General features: G+C 55.1%; 1 protein-coding gene across 14 annotated transcripts in view; it reads left to right on the top strand.

The window, feature by feature from the left end:
• Window positions 1-15364, top strand: part of PTPRF (protein tyrosine phosphatase receptor type F) — a 392629-nt gene extending 377265 nt beyond the window's left edge. For 12 of the 14 annotated variants that reach the window (XM_037403536.1, XM_037403537.1, XM_037403549.1 and 9 more), the window contains 9 exons: window positions 4114-4233; window positions 5273-5427; window positions 6726-7011; window positions 8909-9087; window positions 11618-11744; window positions 11985-12110; window positions 12757-12911; window positions 13394-13529; window positions 13657-14070. In XM_037403536.1, the coding sequence (XP_037259433.1) occupies window positions 4114-4233; window positions 5273-5427; window positions 6726-7011; window positions 8909-9087; window positions 11618-11744; window positions 11985-12110; window positions 12757-12911; window positions 13394-13529; window positions 13657-13725 (1353 nt within the window). In that variant the 3' untranslated portion in view covers window positions 13726-14070. Of the gene's footprint in view, window positions 1-4113; window positions 4234-5272; window positions 5428-6725; window positions 7012-8908; window positions 9088-11617; window positions 11745-11984; window positions 12111-12756; window positions 12912-13393; window positions 13530-13656 lie in introns of all 14 variants that reach the window. The other 2 variants (XM_037403550.1, XM_037403535.1) reach the window with 1 other exon arrangement.
• The last annotated feature ends 4760 nt before the right edge of the window (window positions 15365-20124 follow it).

Raw genomic sequence — 20124 nt, 5'->3', positions numbered from 1 at the left:
TGGTGACCAGAGCCCTCGCAGAAGCTGCAGGCAGCCTGCCTGACTGGGTGTGCTGCTCAGGGGGCTCTAGGCTGACCCGACTGGACCCAGATCCTAGCATTCACTCCCTGACACCACTTGCCCATGCCCTGCTGGCTCTTTGGCACATCCCCAGCACTAACAAGAAGGGCAGTTTTCTCAGGCACTGCAGGAGGGGCAGGTTGCCAGGGGAGGCAATGGGGAAGCCCAGCCACTCCTGAGTCAAACCAGCCCCTCCACAGCGAGGGCTTCCCTGTTTGCTGGACTCTGTAGGTGCCTCAGGGCACCCGCTCACAGGAGGGCCCTGGTGGGGAGCTGGGATGTGAACTTGCAGGAGGCAGTTTTCTCTGGGGTTGTTGTTGGCTTCTCCAGCATCTTCCAAGGCAGGACAGCTTTCAGCCACCTTCCTGCTCCTGTTTTCCTCATACCCTTTTGGTGATGACTAGAGCTCACTCAGGTGCGTACCTTTTTGGAACCAAGGAAGATCCCACTCACTGCCCATTACTCCCAGCTTTCGGCATGAGTCACTGTTCTACAGTTTACTCCACTCCAGAGCCTTCAAACCTCATCTGATGCAACCCTTTGGGTCCCTGCAGCATTGCTGCCTGCCGATGTTCACACTGCAGTGGGACAGCGCTGTCCAGGCGGTCACATGGTGTCACAGCATTACCCACCGATGACCTTGCTTGAAAGTCCCCTTGCCCGGGGGTTTCAGCGCCAGCACAGGGCTGTCTCTCCAGCTGTGGAGCCTGGGGTGGGCAGCAGGTCTTCATGGCAAGAGCAAGCAGGCTCTGCCACCTTCCCACACGAGCTCCCCAAGGACCCCTCGGCAGTGCTGTTTGTAGATAAGCCGACCGACCAGGACCAGCAGCAGCTTTGCAGCCCTGTAGGGGTAACACTGCTTTAAAGGGCTCCTGAGCTGTAGGGGGAAAAAAAATAAATCTTTAAAGAGCATCAGCTTTTACGGTCTGCAATTTTAGCTGGCTTGATGGTCCAAATCATCCTCCCTTTTTCATGTTTTCACAAAGCGAGAGGCACATAAAGGATAGAAATGGCTGGATTGTGCAATTTAGCTGCCTTCAAAGCTTTACAATCAGTTTCAGAATCATTTGGTGGCAGTTCAGAAACACACATTGTAGATTAGCTTTCCCGAAGCTGCAAGCGTGGCGTGTCCCTACCAGAGTGCGTTGCATGAGAGAGGTATTAAAGCAGGATTTCTCCTACCCTGGGCTATCCCCAAGAGCCCAGCAGAGCGAGGTCTCCCAGAGCAGTGCCATGGCTTGTTCCGTCCCAGCCCAGAGCACCAAGCAGCCATCCCTGGGGTGTGATCTCCTCTAGCGCTTTGTGTCCCCAGGCAGGGGTGCAAAGAGGCTGGTGCTCAGGCGCTCTGGGGGAGAGAGGCTTGACAGCCACATCCCGCTCCAGCCCTCCCGCTGGCAGCGATGCCATCTGGAGCTTGCGTGCGGGGCTGGGAGCAGAGCACAGCTCTCGAGCTGAGGAGAGGTGCCCGGCTGCTCCTGGGCACAGGGCATCAAAGGGGAGGGACAGGAACCACTCAGCAAAGCTGCAATAAATGGCTGTTCAGGACATTACCATGCTCCTTAAGTTAATGAGAAGCAAGCACTGCCAGAAGAAAACATCTCTTATCTGCTTTAGTGCCACAGTGCATCGGCTTCAGCATAAAATTTACAGAGCTTGAAAATGGGGCATAAACATTATGGGTAAATTTGGCAGAAAATGTGACTGACTCTTATCTGGTCATGAATAAATAATTTTCAATTACCGGCCCAGGCACTGCTATTATCCTGCACAGGGAACTCCTCTGAAGTTTGTTTTGTGCTTGAGCACACATGGCTCTGTAGCACGTGGGTGGCAGGAGGGGGCCACTCTCCCAGAGGTGTGGGCTTAGGCTCGGGGACATGTGCTGCTCCTCTGCAATGTCCCCTGCAAATCACACCAAGAGAGACACAGCAAGCAGCTGTCCCCAGCATGTGCAGGATGCCTTTCTGCCCTCCCCTTACCTGCTTTAGAGAGGGGTCACATCATCCCCGAGCCAGGCAAGGCAAACTCAGGTAGCCAGAGGTGCAGCTGCCACCTGCTTGTAAGGATAGGATCAGTTTAGCTGTGAAATAGGGTTTGTGACCTCCGAGTTGTTCGCTCTGCAGCTAGTCAGCATAAAATAACAGGCTGCTCTGTGCCAAGCGAGGAAGAGAAATCTTCTGAGATTTGCACAGGGCCTGCCATGCTGGGAGCACAGATCCAAGGCAGCACAGCAGCCCGAAGGGCAGGAGATCCTGGGCAGGAGGCAGCAGAGCTGCTCTGGGCTTGCAGGTGCCTGCAGTACCCACCAGGCAACCTTGCCCAGGCTCTTCTGCCAGGGCAGGGCTTATTGAGAGCAGACCCAAAAAAAAAGCAGGGACAGTTGCCTCCCTCCAACCCCAGGTTGCTGCACTCCACCAGCCAGAGTACAGGATAAGGGCTCTTAGCTCTCACAAGCCCCACCCTGCTTAAAGTGCCTTCAATTAAAAGGCGGAACTTCATTGATTTCTAATTAAGCCTGTTGTTTCCCTTCCCACACATTCCCCTGTAAACACGCTCGGTTAATAATTAAGTTTACTATTCCTTGACAAGCACAGATGATCTTCCATTCACTCCTCTCTCCTAGGGCGGGAGACCATTTTCGGTGCAGTGCACATGGGTGGGAATGAAGTCTTCCTCCTGTCAGCCAGGCACCGCAGCACCGCAGTGCCAGATGAAATAGGGATGCTCAGGGTGTCAAATTAGATAGGGAGCTCAGGGCTGGAGAGAACAAAACTGGAGGAGTAGTTTGCAGATGCTGAGCTGTGAATAGGAGGAGGAGGTAGTCATCAGCAGGTGAGCAGGGAGTGATGCACAGGGAGATGAAGGGGGCAGAGGGATGGGGCCCTGGGGATGTATTAGGGCTCCCTGCCAAGTGGGCTGCAGCAAGAGCCGCAACCAGTAGCTCAAAGTGCTCTGGCTGCTGAGTTGGGAGGAGGAAAATAAAGGATGCTGAAAGGCCATGGGTCTCTACGGAGCAGCACAGTGAGACAGTCCTGCCTGCAGGAAGGGGCTGAAGGGCTGGTTGGGCCACGGTCTATATCTCCTCGCACAGGGAGAACAAGTTGTGTCTGAGCTGGCATCTGTGCCTTGCTGTGGAGCAGTTTTTGAAACACCTAGGAGATGCAGATTTCCTGGGATGCACCACCTGCCAGAAGGGCAGGTTGACACCTCCAAGGGATGCTCAATGCACTTCAGCCTACGGCAATGCAAAAAAAGTGGCAGGGTCAGCCTGTGGACACTGCATCCAGGCTGGAGGCTTGGCATGCACCGCATCCCATCTTTCACCAGCGTGGTTAGCTGCCTGGGGGCAGCTGGCAGGTATTTATGGGGAAAGGTATTGCCTGTTGTTGTGTTGTTGTGTACCATGCTGGACTCAGAGCTCTGTCCAGTCTCAGCTCAGTGCTGTGGGTCGAGGACTTGGACTTCAAGCTGGGATAGAAGGAAGCTGGTGGGGGGGCATACAGGCTGCATCTCCCTCACCTCAGCTGCCCTTTGAGCAGAGCCATCCCCAGAGAAACCAGCGCTTCCCCTGCCCTGCTTCACCAGCTCTCCTCCCACCAACGCACAGCTGCTGACCTCTCTGTCCAGGCGGAGCTCTCACAGGGGGATGCTACAAGCATAGCCCTGAAGACCTTCATCTTCCCAAACAGGAGGTAGAGAAGAAAATTACAGGAGGCACAAATCACTGCTAGCAATTGCTGCACAGTCTTCATACCTGGTGCTGCTCTTGCTGCTGTGTCTGGTAGCCTGGTCCCCTTCACCACTTCCCACCAGTGGCGCCAGGGGGGAAAAAAATCCCTCTTTGACTATGAATCTAGTAGAAAGGAGACCAGGGCAATACTGCCTTTCTGCTGGGGACTGGAAGACTCCAGGAGAAGGAAATCTGTGTGTTTGGGGCCCCCCTGCACAGTGACTTTTTCTGTCTTTACCCTTTGAGGGGCAGAGCCCTGATCCTCACCCTAAATGCCGCAGCCAGCAGCCAAGCGCTGACCCTTCCTCCTCTCCTCCCTGCAGGTAAAGTGTGACCAGTACTGGCCGAGCCGGGGTACTGAAACCTATGGGATGATCCAGGTGACTCTGCTGGACACAGTCGAGCTGGCGACCTACACCGTCCGCACCTTTGCACTGTACAAGGTATGGTGCTGGCTGGGCCGTTCCTCCTCCAGGTAGTGCAGAGCCACTCCCCAGTGCTGCAGGGCCCACAGGCAGAGCCCATCAGCTGGGCCTGGCATGGCCGCGATGCGGCTAGTCCACACGCACAGCTGGGCGGCAATGGGAGACCGGCTGCAGGCTGCGCATCTGGCCACCGCTGGATTTTGGCCAGGACACCTGTTGCTCTCCTGTATGCACTGAGACCCTGTAATGGGCCCCAGAGCATGGGCCGTGCTTGCCTCTGTTGGGTGTACATGTAACAGCTGTCCTCCCATTAGAGGGACAACGTGGGAAGCAGTGAATTTTTAGCACTCCTGTCACTAATAATGCAAATGGAGGGGTCACACTGACACGTGTGCAAGCCCTTCTCTCCTGCCTGCTGCGTACCTCATTAGCGTTTGGCAATCCCTGGGGACACTGCTAGCAGTGGTGTGTCATGGCAATGCAAACAGGCTTTGCAGCAGGCTGCCTCTGTGCGTGACTGAGTCTGGGCCACAAGCACAGCAGTGTGCGATGGGGACACACTCAACGCCCCAGGAAGGCATCTCACCCCCAGCAGTCACCCAGCCAGTCTTACCGCATTGCTGCAGGGCTGTCTCTGCAGACACAGGCTGATCAGCGATCCCTGAGAGACCCATGATGCAGAGGAGCAGGGGGAGCTGGCTGCTGCGGCCCTTCCATGCCCAGTGCCCATTTTCCCTGAACGTGCAGTGAGTATGTGGGTACTGACCTCATGCTGCGCAGAAGGGAGTCTGTCACCTTCCCTTCAGTCTGCTTCACTCCTGCAGAGCTGCTCTGCTCTCTGTATCAGCTGGCTTTCCACAGAGCATCTATGTTTACAGAAGCCTTGCAAGAAACCTACATTTAGCCTCCAAATTTTCAGTGGTAAAAGCCCAATACATGCACGATCACGCACAGCATTACATACCAGCCAGCTGGGTACCTTGTTAACCCATCAGTGGGTTCTGGTCGTAGGATGAGACTGTTCTCATGCAAAACAACTCCTCTTTGTCTTCCACAGAACGGCTCCAGTGAGAAGCGAGAGCTGAGACAGTTCCAGTTCATGGCTTGGCCTGATCACGGGGTACCAGAATACCCGACCCCAATCCTAGCTTTCCTGCGACGGGTCAAGGCCTGTAACCCACCAGATGCTGGGCCCATGGTTGTCCATTGCAGGTAGGACTGTGTGTTTGTGAAGCTGCACCTGGGCGCGTGCCTTCTGGCTGCGGGAGCTTTAACCTGTCCAGCTAGAAGTGGAGTCTCCTGTTCCTGCAGGGGGGGTTCATGGTAGCATAACCTGCGGTGCTGGCTTGGGCTGGGAACAGGACAGCAACCAGCAGTGGTGACGTGTATTGCTACTGCTCTGTCAGACTAAACAGCACTGCTGTGTGGAGAGCCTCAGAAAACACTTTTCCTGCAAAACCACAAGTACCGTTTAAAAATGAAGTGATCTGTGCCCAGCATAAGTAGGTGGTACCTTTCAGAGGCTCATCATTGACAGACACACATGCAACAACCTCTACAAACATTCGTACATAGTATTTACAGTAGAACTCTTTTGCAGGGTAGAAAGGCAGCTCTTAAAGCAAAATATTAGTCTACTAAGGCTCAGCATCTTATCCAGGCAAGATTTATCTATACCAGCCGAGTGGGGACTATTACTGAACAAACCACTCCATCATTGCTGTTCCAGCATACGCCTTACCAGCAGTGTTTAATGCTCTTCTTTCATGCTCTGTTTCAGATGGGAGTGGGGTATAATTAACACATAAACAAGCTGTATTAAAGCCCTGTTAAGGATCTGTCTTACACCATAAATGAGGAGATGTCTAGCTCCCTATCTCTGCCTGTGTTTACATGTCACGACAGCGTGTCTGTTGTTTTCAGGGTACTTTCAGGGTGAATAGTCTGGGGATTGCTACTGCCCTTCCAGCAGATGTGGAGAGGCATCCAGTGCTAGAGCCAAGGGCTCAGCACAGACGTGTGTGACCCCCGGGCTGGTTGTCCTCATTTTATGGGTTAGGAAACAGTGACATTAGGTTGAGAGATAAGCAGGCCTGAAATTATGGACTTCACTTGTGCTGGGGCCCAGCCTGGACTTCACGTCTTCCGACTTCATGCACAGGTACGCTGTCACTCCCCTGCCCGTTAAACATATTTCTCCTTCCCTCGTGGAGGTGCTGGCAGCCACCACAGGGACCAGCAGAGTGACACCACATCCTTTCTGCTCCGTCAGTGAAAGGGGGACAGCAGAAGGGCTGAGTAGCCTCCCACATTCTCTAGTGCCTCTCTCCCTCGCTCCTCCTGTCACCTCTTGTTTGGGGCTCAGTTCATTATCCCTCACTGTGAGGAGCAGCCTTTACTCCTTCCCCTCTGTGCGCTCTAGGGCCGAGCGCTCTCTGAAGCAAGAGCAGAGCTTGCGTGGCATCTATAGGAAACGGTGTCACCTCGGGCCGCATGCTTTGTTCCCACAGTGCTGGCGTGGGCCGAACTGGTTGCTTCATTGTCATTGATGCCATGCTGGAGCGGATGAAGCATGAGAAGACTGTGGACATCTATGGCCACGTGACGTGCATGCGCTCTCAGCGCAACTACATGGTGCAGACAGAGGACCAGTATATCTTCATCCATGAGGCCTTGCTGGAGGCAGCCACATGTGGCAATACCGAGGTGCCTGCACGCAACCTCTTTGCTCACATCCAGAAGCTGACCCAGGTGCCACCAGGCGAGAGCGTTACTGCAATGGAGCTGGAGTTCAAGGTTGGTGGCAGAGCCCCAGCATCCCCCTTCCCCAGTGCCCTGTCTCTGCCCACGCAGCCTCACGGGGCCGCTTGCCCAGGGATTGGGAGAGGAGAGCCGTGGATCGTTACAGATAGTTATTCTTTTGTGTGTTTCTAAACCAGGTAGGCAGTGATTTAAAATACATTTAAATTGTAAAGCTTGCATTGGCCATGGCTCCCCCCGGATTGGCAGCTTCTGGGGAGGATATAAAAGGCAGATGGATGCGCAGTTCTCAGCAGCACGTTCTGCTCTAGGTTCACTGTGCGGTGGGAGCTGCATCTGAAATCAGATGCAGATCGTGTTAGTGATAATTGATGTTACTGTGAACAACTTGTCTGGAAACGGCTCCAATTTAAATATGTGAGACGTTTCTAGTCTCATTCCTTCAGTGCTGAGCTCTGTTATCTTTTAACCACCTCGACACCAAGCCTCAGTATCTAGAATTGGTGAAGGCAGTGTTTTAAGGCACACTGTTTTTAAGAAGCCAAACCGACATTTTGCTCTCTGTATCTGTGAGTGCCAGCTGCAGATACTTATTACAGCCTTGGAGATGGAAGTGAGCTCTGGTAAGCGCCCATATTCTCAGATGAGGTGCATTAGTCCAGTGGAATCGAGCAGGGGAATATAGCTCACGCAGGGAGGCAGCAGACCATGCAGGCGGTGAATTGAACTGCAGCAATACAGCTTCACCCTGGGGATTCCCTCCAAGTGACAAAGAAGCAGGAGATATACTGACTTCCAGCGTAAACTGGGAATAGCTGAGCAGCTCTGTCCTGCGGTTACCAGAGCTGCTGATGTCCTGGGCTTGGGACAGTAGATCGTACTGCATTAGCATCTCATGGTGGCTCTTGCTCTGAGAAAACCCTCAAGAGAGCCATAGAGTTAGGCTAAACTCTAGCAACTCTGTTGTAAGATAGGCAAAAAATTCCTGTTTCTCCAAGGGTCTCTTTAGAAAAGTAATAAGGTTTGCCCCCTTCTGTGCCCTGGCAGCGTCCACTGCACGGGAAACCCTGGGGAGCAGGATATGGGAGGGCCTGACATGGCCACATCACTCCCCAGAGAGCAACCCTGTCCTTCTGCAGGGAGCCTCTGCCAAGGACCAGCTGCCACACAGAGCAAGAAGGGTGGCTCTGGAGATGCTGGAGAGGGTCTTTTGGGGAGACAAAAAAAAAAAAAAAAAGAAAGAGAAAAAGAGAGAGACTTCTGTTTGAATGTCTCTGACAGCAGATCTAAGTAACGCGTTTGCCGTGACTCCAGTTTACAGGGCTCAAAGAGAACCATGAAATGTCTCACGGTAACCCAAAATAGATTTTCTTTACCTAAAACTGTCACAATTCTCACATTTTTCTTGGTTTTTTCTGGGGTGAGAAGTAAATAGCAAGACATTGTTGGAAGATGGAAAGCTTTTCTTCCCTGACACCACCAGGCATGTCCCTGGTTCAGCGAGGAACAAAGCTTCATGGTTCATGTCCTGGCCCTTTGTGGGTCAGATTGCTGCTGTGGGTCTCCACTCGGCTGTGTGTGGCTTTGGGGCTGTGGTTCCCCTGCTGTCACCTACAGCTGTGCACCAAAAGTCAGCAGCAAGGCCGTGCCGCCGTGCCTAGGTGTGCAGTGCCATGGCAGCGGGGCTGACATGGTACCGAAAACCAGACTGATGACTGTGAAATAGCGCAGAGGGATGCAGCCTCATTGGTGGCAGAGCCGTTTGTCTGGTCCGGAAAGAAGCAGTCGCCAGCACAGGGGGGTCCCGCAGTCTGAGGAGGGAGTGTGGGGGCATGCCTGGAGGGATTCCTGCCTGCCCTGCTGCCAGGGTCCTGCTTTTGTCCCCAGATGCTGCATCCCCAGCAGGGGTCTGACGTGTCTCCTCCTCTTTCAGCTGCTGGCCAACTCTAAAGCACATACCTCACGTTTCATCAGTGCCAACCTCCCGTGCAACAAATTCAAGAACCGCCTCGTGAACATCATGCCATATGAGCTGACAAGAGTCTGTCTGCAGCCCATCCGGGGTGTCGAGGGCTCCGATTATATCAACGCCAGCTTCATAGATGGGTACAGGTAAGGGCCACCTTAGGTGCCTGGGCCAGCCTGTCCTGCCTGCTTGGGAACCCGGGCAGAGCTGCCTTCTCCTCTTTCCCAAGGACTGGTCCTGGCTGCCTAGAGGTAGACCGGGGATCACTTTGTTGCATCTTACCTGTTTCCATTTTCTCAGACACTTCAGTGTGTATAGTAACAATATGTGAAGACTGCTAGTGAGTGCTGCCAGGCTGGCTTGTATTGCTGTAGACAGATGCCCACATGGCTGGGGCGGAGGCTGTGCTGGTTCCTGTGGAGTTTTATAGGATCTTCTAGTAGGCATCGCTTGGCACGTATATCTCTAGCATCTAATGCAAACCTGCCCCCTCTCACTAGCTGTAGCAACCAGAGGTAGAAGTGTGCCTGATACAGGCAGCAGCCAAAGGCTCATTGTCCCATGTCTTCATTTTGGGGGGGAGTCTGGATCTTCAGGCAGGGCTGGTGCTGGACACTGGGGACCCCATCACTGGGTTCTACACCCCTCCCAGGACACCTTTTAGAAAGCACAAATTAAGATCTGGTGGGGCAGTAATACTTAGGGATTCTGTATCTAACTGCTGGCATCACATTCTCGGATGCTAAGTGCCAGGAGAGAAGAATGCAGGGAAGCAGCCCAGTGGACGAGGCTTCCTCACCAGTCCCCAGACATTAATGCAGACCAAACCGCAAGCATGCGTATACAAGGCTCGGTGCTGTCATCTCTTGGTGCACTGTCGCAGTAGGGTCACCCAGTGCAGGAGTGAGGGCTACAATGATGAATGTGGCACAGTCCTCCTCCAGCTTGGCTCTGGCCAAACGCTTCTTATGGGCTGGTGACCTCCCAGGAGCAACAGGCACTGCCAAAGGGAACAGATGTTGGTGCGGCCAGGCCAGCGACTCTGTGCCTCTGTCCTTGCCAGCAGCTGAGCCCAGGAAGAGTTCCCAGGGGAAAGGGCTACATGGAGGCAAGTGCGGGCAGGGAGCAGAAGGGGAGCAGAGCAACCCAAGGAGCATCCCAATGCAGCAAAACTGCAGCGAGCCAAGCTCCCTCAGGGAAGGACAGAGTAATGGGGAAGGATGAAGGGGCTGTAGAAAAGCTGTCACAGAGCAGCCTCGCTCCCCTCCTGCCTGTGTGGCTCTGAGCCGTCCAGCACTGCGTCATTAATGTGGCCACCTGCCTGCACGCCCACCCCGGCCGCCCGGTGGCTGACAGACACCGTGTCCTGGCTCCAGAGCTGGTGAAGAGGAATGCTGGTTTTGCCCCTTGGTGGTGCCACAGAGGGAGGGCTGCCAGCACGGCAGGTGGTACCATTTCAGGTGCTACCTACCCCAACCCCGAAAAGAGCGCTGTTATCTCTTCCCACGCTTTCCTTTGAACCGAGCAATCTTCTCTGTATTATCTAAGGAGATCAGTTGGCCCAGGGTCCTGCAGACACCACCGATGCTGCATCTTTATTAGCTCTTTGGTTTCGTTCTGCACCCCTGCTCCCTGCTTTTTATGATGTCTTATAAATCCACCTTGAGGCAGCCCCTGTCTTCATCCTGCACATTACAGCTGTCCTGCAGCACGTTCATTAATTTTTAGCACCAGGGCGGAGGTGGGGTGCTGGGTGGGCTGGGAGGGTGCTGGGATGGCGGGGGCTGCCACCAGGCTGGGTGGGCTGCCGCCTGGCCTGGGGAGCTGCTGCCCGGCTTGGGGGGCTGCCGCCGGGCTTGGGGGGCTGCCGCCTGGCTTAGGGGTTGGTGGGGTGCCACCCGGCTTGAGGGGGTGCCGCCTGGCTTGATGGGGTGCCACCGGGCGGGGGTGCCGCCGCTGCTGTGGGCTCCGGCACCCTGCAGCGGTACAGCGGGGCCGTGTCCCCACAGCCAGCGGTGGCAGGCGGTGCAGCGCTGGGCGCTCGGCCGGGCAAAGCACTGACATACTGGAGCGGGGCCCCCCTCGGAGCCCACTTTCTTCAGGAGGGCCCAGGCTGGGGCAGGTCAAGCTCTGCTGTGACACGGAGCGTTTTGAGAGACGCTCTGTGTCACGGTAGAACTGAGGACAAATGTTGAGCCTCAGGAAAGTTGGCACAACGGCATTCATGGTCTCCGTGCTGCCCGAGTGCTGCAGAGAGCGACAGCGCAGGAGCCCGGGGCTGCGGCTGGGGTCGGCCCCAAGCACAGCTTCTCCCTCCAGCCCGGGTGGGTGCTGGCAGCCCGCTCACACGGGGCTGGGTGCTGGGAAGGGACCTAGTGCAGCAGCGCTGCTGGGGACGCTGTCACCCCAGCAAGGACTAGCAGCCCTGCCGGATCCTGCACCTGGTGGTGCTCGCTGCATCTGTGGGAAGCACTTAGAAGACATGGGCTGGGCAGGTCCATCCCTCCCACAGAATCCATGGCTAGTCCTACAGACCTGCCTCCTGCAGCTGTGTTGTCAGCCCTGCTCCCTGCTGCACAGGGCCCCTGCCTCTAGCTTTCCCAGCCCACCGGCCCCCGGGAGCAGCTGCTGCCTGTCTCCCAGGAGCTGGTCTGAACACCATTATGTTTGTCACAGGCAGCAGAAGGCCTACATCGCCACGCAGGGACCACTGGCCGAGACCACGGAGGATTTCTGGCGGATGCTCTGGGAGCACAACTCCACCATCGTGGTGATGTTGACAAAGCTACGCGAGATGGGCCGGGTAGGAGTCCTGCCGCGGGGAGAAAGGGGGCTGTGTGGCTTCTGTCTGTGCACACAGCCTCTCAGGTCACCCCAGTCTGTCCCCAGCACCAGCCATTTTGGGCCAGCCTCCCCCTGGCACGTCCTCTGGCTGGTCCTGTGGCTGACCCTGTGACCCCACAGACACATACGCTCCCAGGGAGCAGGAGGGAGACGCAGCGGCTTGTCGGTACCAATGTCTTACCATGCTCCTCATCCACAGGAGAAGTGCCATCAGTACTGGCCCGCAGAGCGCTCTGCCCGGTACCAGTACTTCGTGGTGGACCCCATGGCAGAGTACAACATGCCGCAGTACATTCTCCGGGAGTTCAAGGTGACAGATGCCAGGGTGAGTGCAACTGCTGGCTCCCCAGCTCTGCTGCCTCCAGTGCCTCTGCCCCACCTCTGTCCTGCCCACAGCAGTGGGGGGAGTGTGCCACAGCTCCTGGAGGAACCGGAAAGCAAGGTGCTGCCTGGCACTGCAGGCAGAAAGGGCTACTGCCCTGCACGTGCTGCTCCTCTCACCACGAGTTCCTTCCTTGCCAGCTGTGTCAGCCCCAGTGAGCAGCTCGGGGATCTTTATCAGCACCAGACCCTGCCTTGCCTACGCTGCACACTCAGGCAAGGATTAACCATGGGCTGCCCTGCACCTGGAGTCTCTGTGTGCAGCATCTCACTGGGCACAGGATCCCTGTGTGACAGTAAACGTGGTCTTGGGGTGCAGCTGCGCCCCAAACAGGACCAGGGCACTGACCCAACAGACGCTGCAGGGGCCTAAAGCCCTGCTCAGCTCAGCCACCCTGGGGTGAATATGGGAGAGCAGAGGCAGGCCCCAGACACTCGGCGAAAGATCTGCCTGGGCTCTTCCATGGCCCGTGCACCCTCTCACCTGGCCTGGGCCAGGGGGTCTGAGAGCAGGTCAGCAGCGCCAGCGCTGAGGGGAGCAAGAGCAGCCCCTCACCTACTGCTCACGTCTGACAACCCTGTCCCCGCAGGACGGCCAGTCACGGACCATCCGCCAGTTCCAGTTCACAGACTGGCCTGAGCAGGGAGTGCCAAAGACGGGAGAGGGCTTCATCGACTTCATCGGGCAGGTGCACAAGACCAAGGAGCAGTTCGGGCAGGATGGGCCCATCACGGTGCACTGCAGGTGAGTAGGACAGATCAGCACCCGCCTCTGCCTTTATCGGTCCTTGGAGATGTCCCCTACCTTGCTTACCCCGGCAGCTGCCAGCTCCCCTGCATGTGATGCCCCCCCTGTTAAACCACTGTCAAGAAGCAGGCAGGTGACGAGGAGGCGGCAGCGTCCGTGGGCGCCATCGGTAGCCTTTCTGCCAGGTGACTAGATTAACCCACCCAGTGACCTGGTGGTACGGATTTGAGCTCCTTGGAAGAGTCCTTGGGCAGGGCAGGTGCCACAGCAGCTTGGCCCAGAGGCAAGGCAGAATTGGTGGGCCCCGTGGGGCTGAGGAGGCACCTCTGGCCGGCAGTGTCCCTGTGGCCTCTCCTGGCCCCACTGAACAGGTCCCTGTGCTCCATGAGCTGGGGATGCTTGCACTGCTCCTAGGAGCTCTGCAGAGCTTCGCTGGGGCTGGTGGGTCTCTAATGACACCTCTTGCTCCCTCTGCTCAGCGCTGGGGTTGGGCGCACAGGCGTGTTCATCACACTCAGCATCGTGCTGGAGAGGATGCGCTACGAGGGGGTGGTGGACATGTTCCAGACGGTGAAGACCTTGAGGACGCAGCGGCCAGCCATGGTGCAGACAGAGGTGAGTGTTCCCTCCTCCCTAGGGCAGTGGGAGAAGGGAGGGGAGCTGGTGTCTCTGGGTGGTGAATCCTGCTGCCCGCTGTCCTTACATCCCCACTTGTCACGTTTCCCCCCTTGCTGCCTTGCAGGACCAGTACCAGCTGTGCTACAGAGCGGCACTGGAGTATCTCGGCAGCTTCGACCACTATGCAACGTAACTAGTGCTTTCCTCCAGTCGCGGTGGGGATGTCTAGGAGTGGAGACGGGTCCCTCTGAGCCAGAGCCGCCCATTCCTCAGTCCTTCTGTACAGATGGAGGTGCTGCCCAGGCAGCAGACCTCCATGCCAACCAGTTTTGACCACGGCATTTAGGAACTTCGCCCCAGCGCCAAACGAGGGAATCCGACTCCAAAAGCATTTCCAGTCTCTGGCTGAATTTCTGCTCATGTGCATCTCTCGCCCTCTCTCACGCGACTGCATTTCACAGCGAGGCTTTAGGTGGGTGGAATGGGATCTTTTTTTTAAACATGTAAAATAGTTACTAGTGGTTTTTATAATCTCCTCTCTCTTCATTTTTTATTTTTTGCAAGTCTTAAATGTTTTGCCCGGGCAGAACTGGACCCACCAAACCTTTGGGAGTTGGGTTGTTTGTTTTTTTTTAATATCCTATTGCTTTAACATTTTTTACTGCCCTGTGTTTATTTCAGCCAGTCGCTGCTGGTTCTGCCCATTTTAGTGCAGCTTCCTTGGTAATTTGCAGCAGCTGGCTTGTGGTTCCTGCCCGGCTCCATTCCCCATAGGCTGCTTTTTAGTCCTCTGTAGAATATTAAATTTCATGGAACTGGACCTAAGCTACCAATTATTTTTTTAGCATTCCCCTCCCCGCCCCCTCCCCCCCCGCCCCATTATTTCCTGAGTAGGTTTGGGTTTGGGAGGGCATGTGGGGTCACCGGAGAAGCGGTCCCTTTGTCAGCTGGAAACCGTTCAGTCCTATTACGATGCGTGTTAAACCAATGCAGTGACCGTGTGTATTGGCAGATCCCGATATGACGTAAGTTGTCGTCGCCTTGTTTGTGAGAGACCTGAAACCCCAGGCTCCAGGCTTTGGAGCCTCTTTTTGTGTGTCTCGCTGGGAAGGGGGCAGGAGAAGGGAGTGGGTCCCACGCTTCCCCAGGGAGGGGGTGGAAAGAGCGAGACACAGCCCTTTTTGTTAATCCCGCGGTTCTGTGCGTGCAAGCGCCGTTCTGTCACCTCTCACCAGTGAAGTGCATCAGAGCATTTACAAAGGCAAGGAGCACAAGCCCAGCCACCCCCAGAGCAGAGCCAGGCCGGCTCTCTTTGGAAAGCAGAGTACAGCAGGGAAGGGGAGGGGAGTACACACGGCTTCAGAGGTTGGGTGTATCTATAATTTCTGCTATCCTGCAACTGTTAAAAGTCACTAGAATATTGTACTTTCCGCTACTTCAGGACGTTCTAATGAACCAATGTGGCAAGACTACTGGACTTAATTTAATGGTACTATATATTAATACTCCTTATTATATCACGCTTGCACTAAAGACAGGGAGTGAGCAGCCCTCGTTGGAGTGCATTGAGTTATGAATAAAGGTGGTGGAAGGGTATCTAATTGTATTATCACATGTATTCCGAATGTTAAGAATCCAAGCTACGTTGAAATCAGCAATCCAGGGTTGGTAATGTTGGAGGACACATTCATTTTTACCTTGTGGATGCATAGTGCTGTAGGGGTCACTGTTGTATACAGTCTGTTTTCTATTTGTTAATAAAAAAAAAAAATCTACAGCATCATTGCATAATTCTTGATGTTAATAAATTTGAATAATTGGGTTTCATACAAGCTGGCTTTGCTGTCTGTTTCTTCAGCAGTAAGCAAGAGGCCATAGAGTCCCTCGGCGATGGACATGCTCCTCAACCTGTTGCCAGGGAAGTCCTTTCCCATAGGCACATCCCAGCCACGAGTGCCCCACACTTGCTGCAGCAATGCTGTGCCGGCAGGGAGCTCAGGCACCCTCTGCGACAACCCCCTTTGTGCATGCGTGAGCTCACCTCCTGCCTGCCTGCAGCTGTACCGGGCTGCACTGACAGTCCTCAGTCCCTGGCACCTCCAGGAATAGTCCTGCCAAGCCTGTCTTTGCAGCCAAGGCCTTCTCTGGGTCCCCTCCATTTCACAAAGGATGGATCATTCCCAGCAGGAGGAAGCCGGTAGCCACTTTCTGCCCAGGCCACGCTCTGCACAAGCTGTCCATGGTGGCTGGGGCCTGAGACCTGCCCTCCCCACCTGCTGTAGTGCCCATTACTGATCCTCAGAGGATCCCAGGATGTAGCAGGATGCAGCCCAGGGGTGATGCAGGGCTTTGCTGGAAACACGTTTACCTGCACCCCCTCCCCTGCCAGCGTGCTGGCCGCAGGACCAGGTTGGACTTTGCTTCTGGGTTTGCAGGAAAAAGAAGGGTCAGTGACTGTGGGTTTGGTGGCAATACCAGTCCTGGATGAGGCTGGGGTGTTGCCAGCCTCTTGAGACACTGCAGTAACGCTCTTCTGCAGCACTCGGCATAGCTGCGTATGCAAAGTTACTGCTCAGCAGTAAAACGTTGCCTGGCCCCTAACTGCAGAGAGCACCTGGCTATGTTGAGGTGTGAGACCCCTGCCAAGGCATGTGGCTGTGCCCTGCCCACATGGGAACTGCAAACCCTGGGTCAGTGCCAGCTCATAGAGAGAGCAGCACCTACAAACGGCACAAGCGTGCAAGGGAAGGGCCAGTGCAGAGGGCAGAACCACACAGGCCAGGGCCCCGTGGCCTGTCTGTCCTTGCTGAGGAAGCCAAATCTGCCCTGGTCACCATGTGCGGTGATGGGTGGGAGCGTGTAGCAGAAAGACTGATGAGCTTTTCCCCAACATGACTATGGGCAGCTTCTTACTGGCTCCTCGCTGACTGTGCTGGAGCTCAGCCACACGTAGTGTTTCCTGCCAGGCCAGACTGGCGCCTGAGCAGGTGCCAGATGCAAAATGGTGTTTCCCCCTCACCTCACTGGTTCCTACCCCAGTGCTTCGCCCCTGGGGAGACCTGCGGGTGGTGGAGCCTTTCTCTGGCTCTGCTGTTGGGCAGCCCTGTTTGGTGCAGATCCAATGGCAAAGCAAGCTCCTGCCCTTGCAAGGCAGCACACGCGCACAGGTGTGTGGGCATGCACGTGCCAGCACCGCTGGCATCGGGATGCTTTGCTTTGCATCGCTGCCAGGGCCCAGGATGGCAGAGCTACGCAGCCAAGCAAGCACCTGCTTGTACGTGGGTGCGTGTGGGGAGGAGGGGTGCCACTGCGCTGTAGGAAGCCGGCTAGATGGGAGGCGGGCAGCGAGCACCTGCCTGCGCTGCAGTGACAACGCTCTGGCTGTGCTGCTAAACTACAGGGGTGACAATGCTTTCACCACATGGATATGCTGCTCACCGAGCACCCACCAGGCACTGCCATGTGCACAGCAGGAATCTTTAGTCCGTGTGTAACTTTAAAATGCAGTGATTTGCTCTCACCAAAAACAGCAGGTGCCAGAACACTTGCACAAGCACATGCGCATGTACCTTCTTCTTGTCCGAGAACACCTGAGGCTTCCTCCCCATCTGATGCCTTGTTCTTAGCCCAAACTCTCTACAACCAACCCCAGGAAAACATGAGGGAACAAACACTCCCGATGTGCTGCCTGACGGGCTCTGCTTCTCTGCCTGCCACATGCATAAGGCACAGAGTGACCTTTTCAGGTGGTCAGTGAGTTTGCCTATGGACCGAGTAGAAACAGGAGAAGGCAGGGAGAGGGAGAACAAGCGTCTCAGCACAGACCACCCTGGGACTACCTTGAGTGAGCCCAGGCCTCTGCAGCAAGGCTGCTGCTGGGCAGATGCTGTGTAGGTACTTAAATTGTGAAGCTGAAGCCGTGTGGCCAAAGCTTTGTGCTGGCCTCACAGGGCCAAGAAAGACTGGGCACGTAGAGAAAGCCAGGAGGCCCCAAAGTGTCAGGACATTCTGCCTTGGCAAGGGGACAGGCCCCCAGAGGACAGCCAGGTCAGAGAGCAGCAAAGGCAGCTGCTGCCTGTGGGGGAAGTCTTGCTCCCCTGCCTCCTCACACAAAGCCAGCACTCCACTAAAGGGGATGGGCTCATATCAGTTGAAAATTAACATTAACTTCCCTTTATCTCTGCATATCTCACAAAAAAAAAAGGGGGGAACAACAACAACAAAAAGACTAACCACGCAGAGGGGACACGCAGGGATGCTAACCCGATCTGCCCTCAGAGCCAGCGCCATGGCCTGTGCTGTGCTCCAGGCAGAGCCACACTGCCTCTTCCCAGGGCCTGGTGCTGCAGCGCCTGGGCTGTGGTGCTCAGCTTTCCCTGTCTAGAAAGGATTTATCCCAGCTGGCATTTTTTTGCCCCGTCTTCTTTGGTATCAGTTTGAGACTTCTCCCTCCCTCTGGTATCAGCCTGGCTTCACAGTGGCCCGCTGTGCTCCAGATCTGAAGGGAACGCTCCCAAGATGGTGCCGTAAGGCAGCGTTTGGCCTCTTTCCTTTGGAGTATCTCTGACAGACCGACCACATTTGCACTGAGCAACGGCACTGGGTAGTTACTGCTGGCCTTTTTTTTTTTTTTTTTTCCTAGTGAAAATTTTCCATTCTTTAATTGTACCAGGTAGCCCCTAATGCAGGCTCAGATAAGCGGTTTTGTAAAGGGCATGGTTTGGCAGGTGGGACAGCAGCTAAATGGCAGCTAGTCAAAGGTGAATTCCTGAGCTTCTGCTCTTTCTGTTTTCTTTTTTTATTATTATTAATTCCATTGATAACTGTAGCAAGAGAGCTGTGTAGGCCCTGCCTAGGCTTGGCTTGCCTCCTAGTGATGCTAAATCATAGGATCATAGAATGGTTTGGGTTGCAAGGGACCTTTACAGATCATCTAGTCCAAATAGCATCCTGCCCAACCACTTGCCCTTTGGGATTCCATTACTTTAAATTTTCTTTGTCAAGGGCAAAATACTTGTTAAATAAGGAAAAGAAACAGCTGCACCATGGAACAAATCTGAGCTTACTCTGCGCAGTAGCTTGGCAACTCCTTCCCCCACAGTCCTGGCATTTCTTGTTCTCAGCAACGTTGCCATTTTAATTTGTAAAGTTTCCCAGTTAAGAGTTACTTTTTTTTTTGCCTGTTCTGCCCTGGTTAATTTCTGAGAGCAGGAAAAGCTCTGATCCCTCCAGTTAAAAGTTCATCGTTGCCCTTTTGCCAGTTTTGCTAAGTAATCTTAGTCCCCAGCAACAATTATGTGTTACCAAGCTTTCCTGCCTCGACTTCTCTGCTCGTGGCAATATTTTACCAATCTTCACCATAAAAAGACTGGCTTGTGTCTCCTGATATTAGAAAGTTGGTCTTTCTTTACTAATGGTTAGCAGTTGCAGCTGTCAGGCCACCAGAAAGGCCAGAAGCTCAGAGTTCATGTCACAGCCATTACCTGACAGTTGTCTGTGTTGGTACCTCCATCTGCAGGAAGCTGAGTGTTGCACACGCTGTGATTTTAATCCACTTCAGGGTTCTGGTCCAAATCTGAGTTTGAGGAGGCCAGAGAGGCAGCAGACCACAGAGAAACCTGCGTTGGTGTGGTGTTTCAGTAAGACTTTCAGGGCTGCCGTGTGCCTGTAGCATGACACCAAAGGAAATGCGTATCAGGAGAAACACACAGTGAAATTAAAACTTCGTTTAGGGATGAGTGACCGAGTGTGGTCTGAGGATGGTTACGAGCGCTTTTGGGTGGGTTGTGCTTACTTTCAAGGTTGCCTGTTGGCACTTACACATTTAAAAAAGCACTTAGTACATCGCCATCTGTGAAAATCGCAGCCTGTCCCGGCCAAGGGGAGGTCAGTATCCCTAGACAGGCCCCATCATGCATTCAGCCTTGTCCACACTTGAAAGCACTTGCTGCTAAAGCTACGCTGTCAGCTCCCAACCCTCAGCACAGCAGCGGCAGATACGGACAAGGCACACGGGCCACGGGGGCATTTTCCACATTTCCAGCTGACCGGGCTGCGCTGGCAGAACTCCCTGGCGCCGGCCCAGCCCCAGGTTGCGCTTCACTGCCAGAAGTTTGCATAGTATCAAATTCTACTTTGGCTTTGCTTACAGACATAAATTGTAGGAGTATAATTAGCTGGCTTAATAAGTTCAATTGGCACGTGCCTATTGCACGTCGCCGTGCAGCGCCTGAGACCCATCAGCGCCCAGCAGGGAGCACCCACTCACAGGGTCCCGCACGCCAGCGGCCTGCCCTATTCCGACGGCTAAGCCGGCAGCCCCGCGCAGCCCGGGCCTGCCCCGGGCCGTTGTGAGGCTGCGCTGCCCCCCGGCCTGGGCTCTGGACCCACCCCCTGCGGGTGGCCCCGGGGACCCGGAGGCGGGGACGCGGGTGGGCCCAGCCGCCCCCGGCCCAGCCTCCCCGGGAGCCTCGAGTAGGCCCGGGCCTCCCTAGCAACCGCCCCTAGCGACGGCCGGCCCGGCCCTCGGCCCGTCCGCCTAGCAACCGCCCCGCTCCCGGCCTCCTGATTCGCTGGCCCGCCCCGGCAAGCC

This window comes from Falco rusticolus, chromosome 11 (genome assembly GCF_015220075.1).
Source record: "Falco rusticolus isolate bFalRus1 chromosome 11, bFalRus1.pri, whole genome shotgun sequence".
NCBI lineage: Eukaryota > Metazoa > Chordata > Aves > Falconiformes > Falconidae > Falco > Falco rusticolus.
Note: the sequence above shows the minus strand (reverse complement) of the source record. Positions and strands in the feature narration are given on the sequence as shown.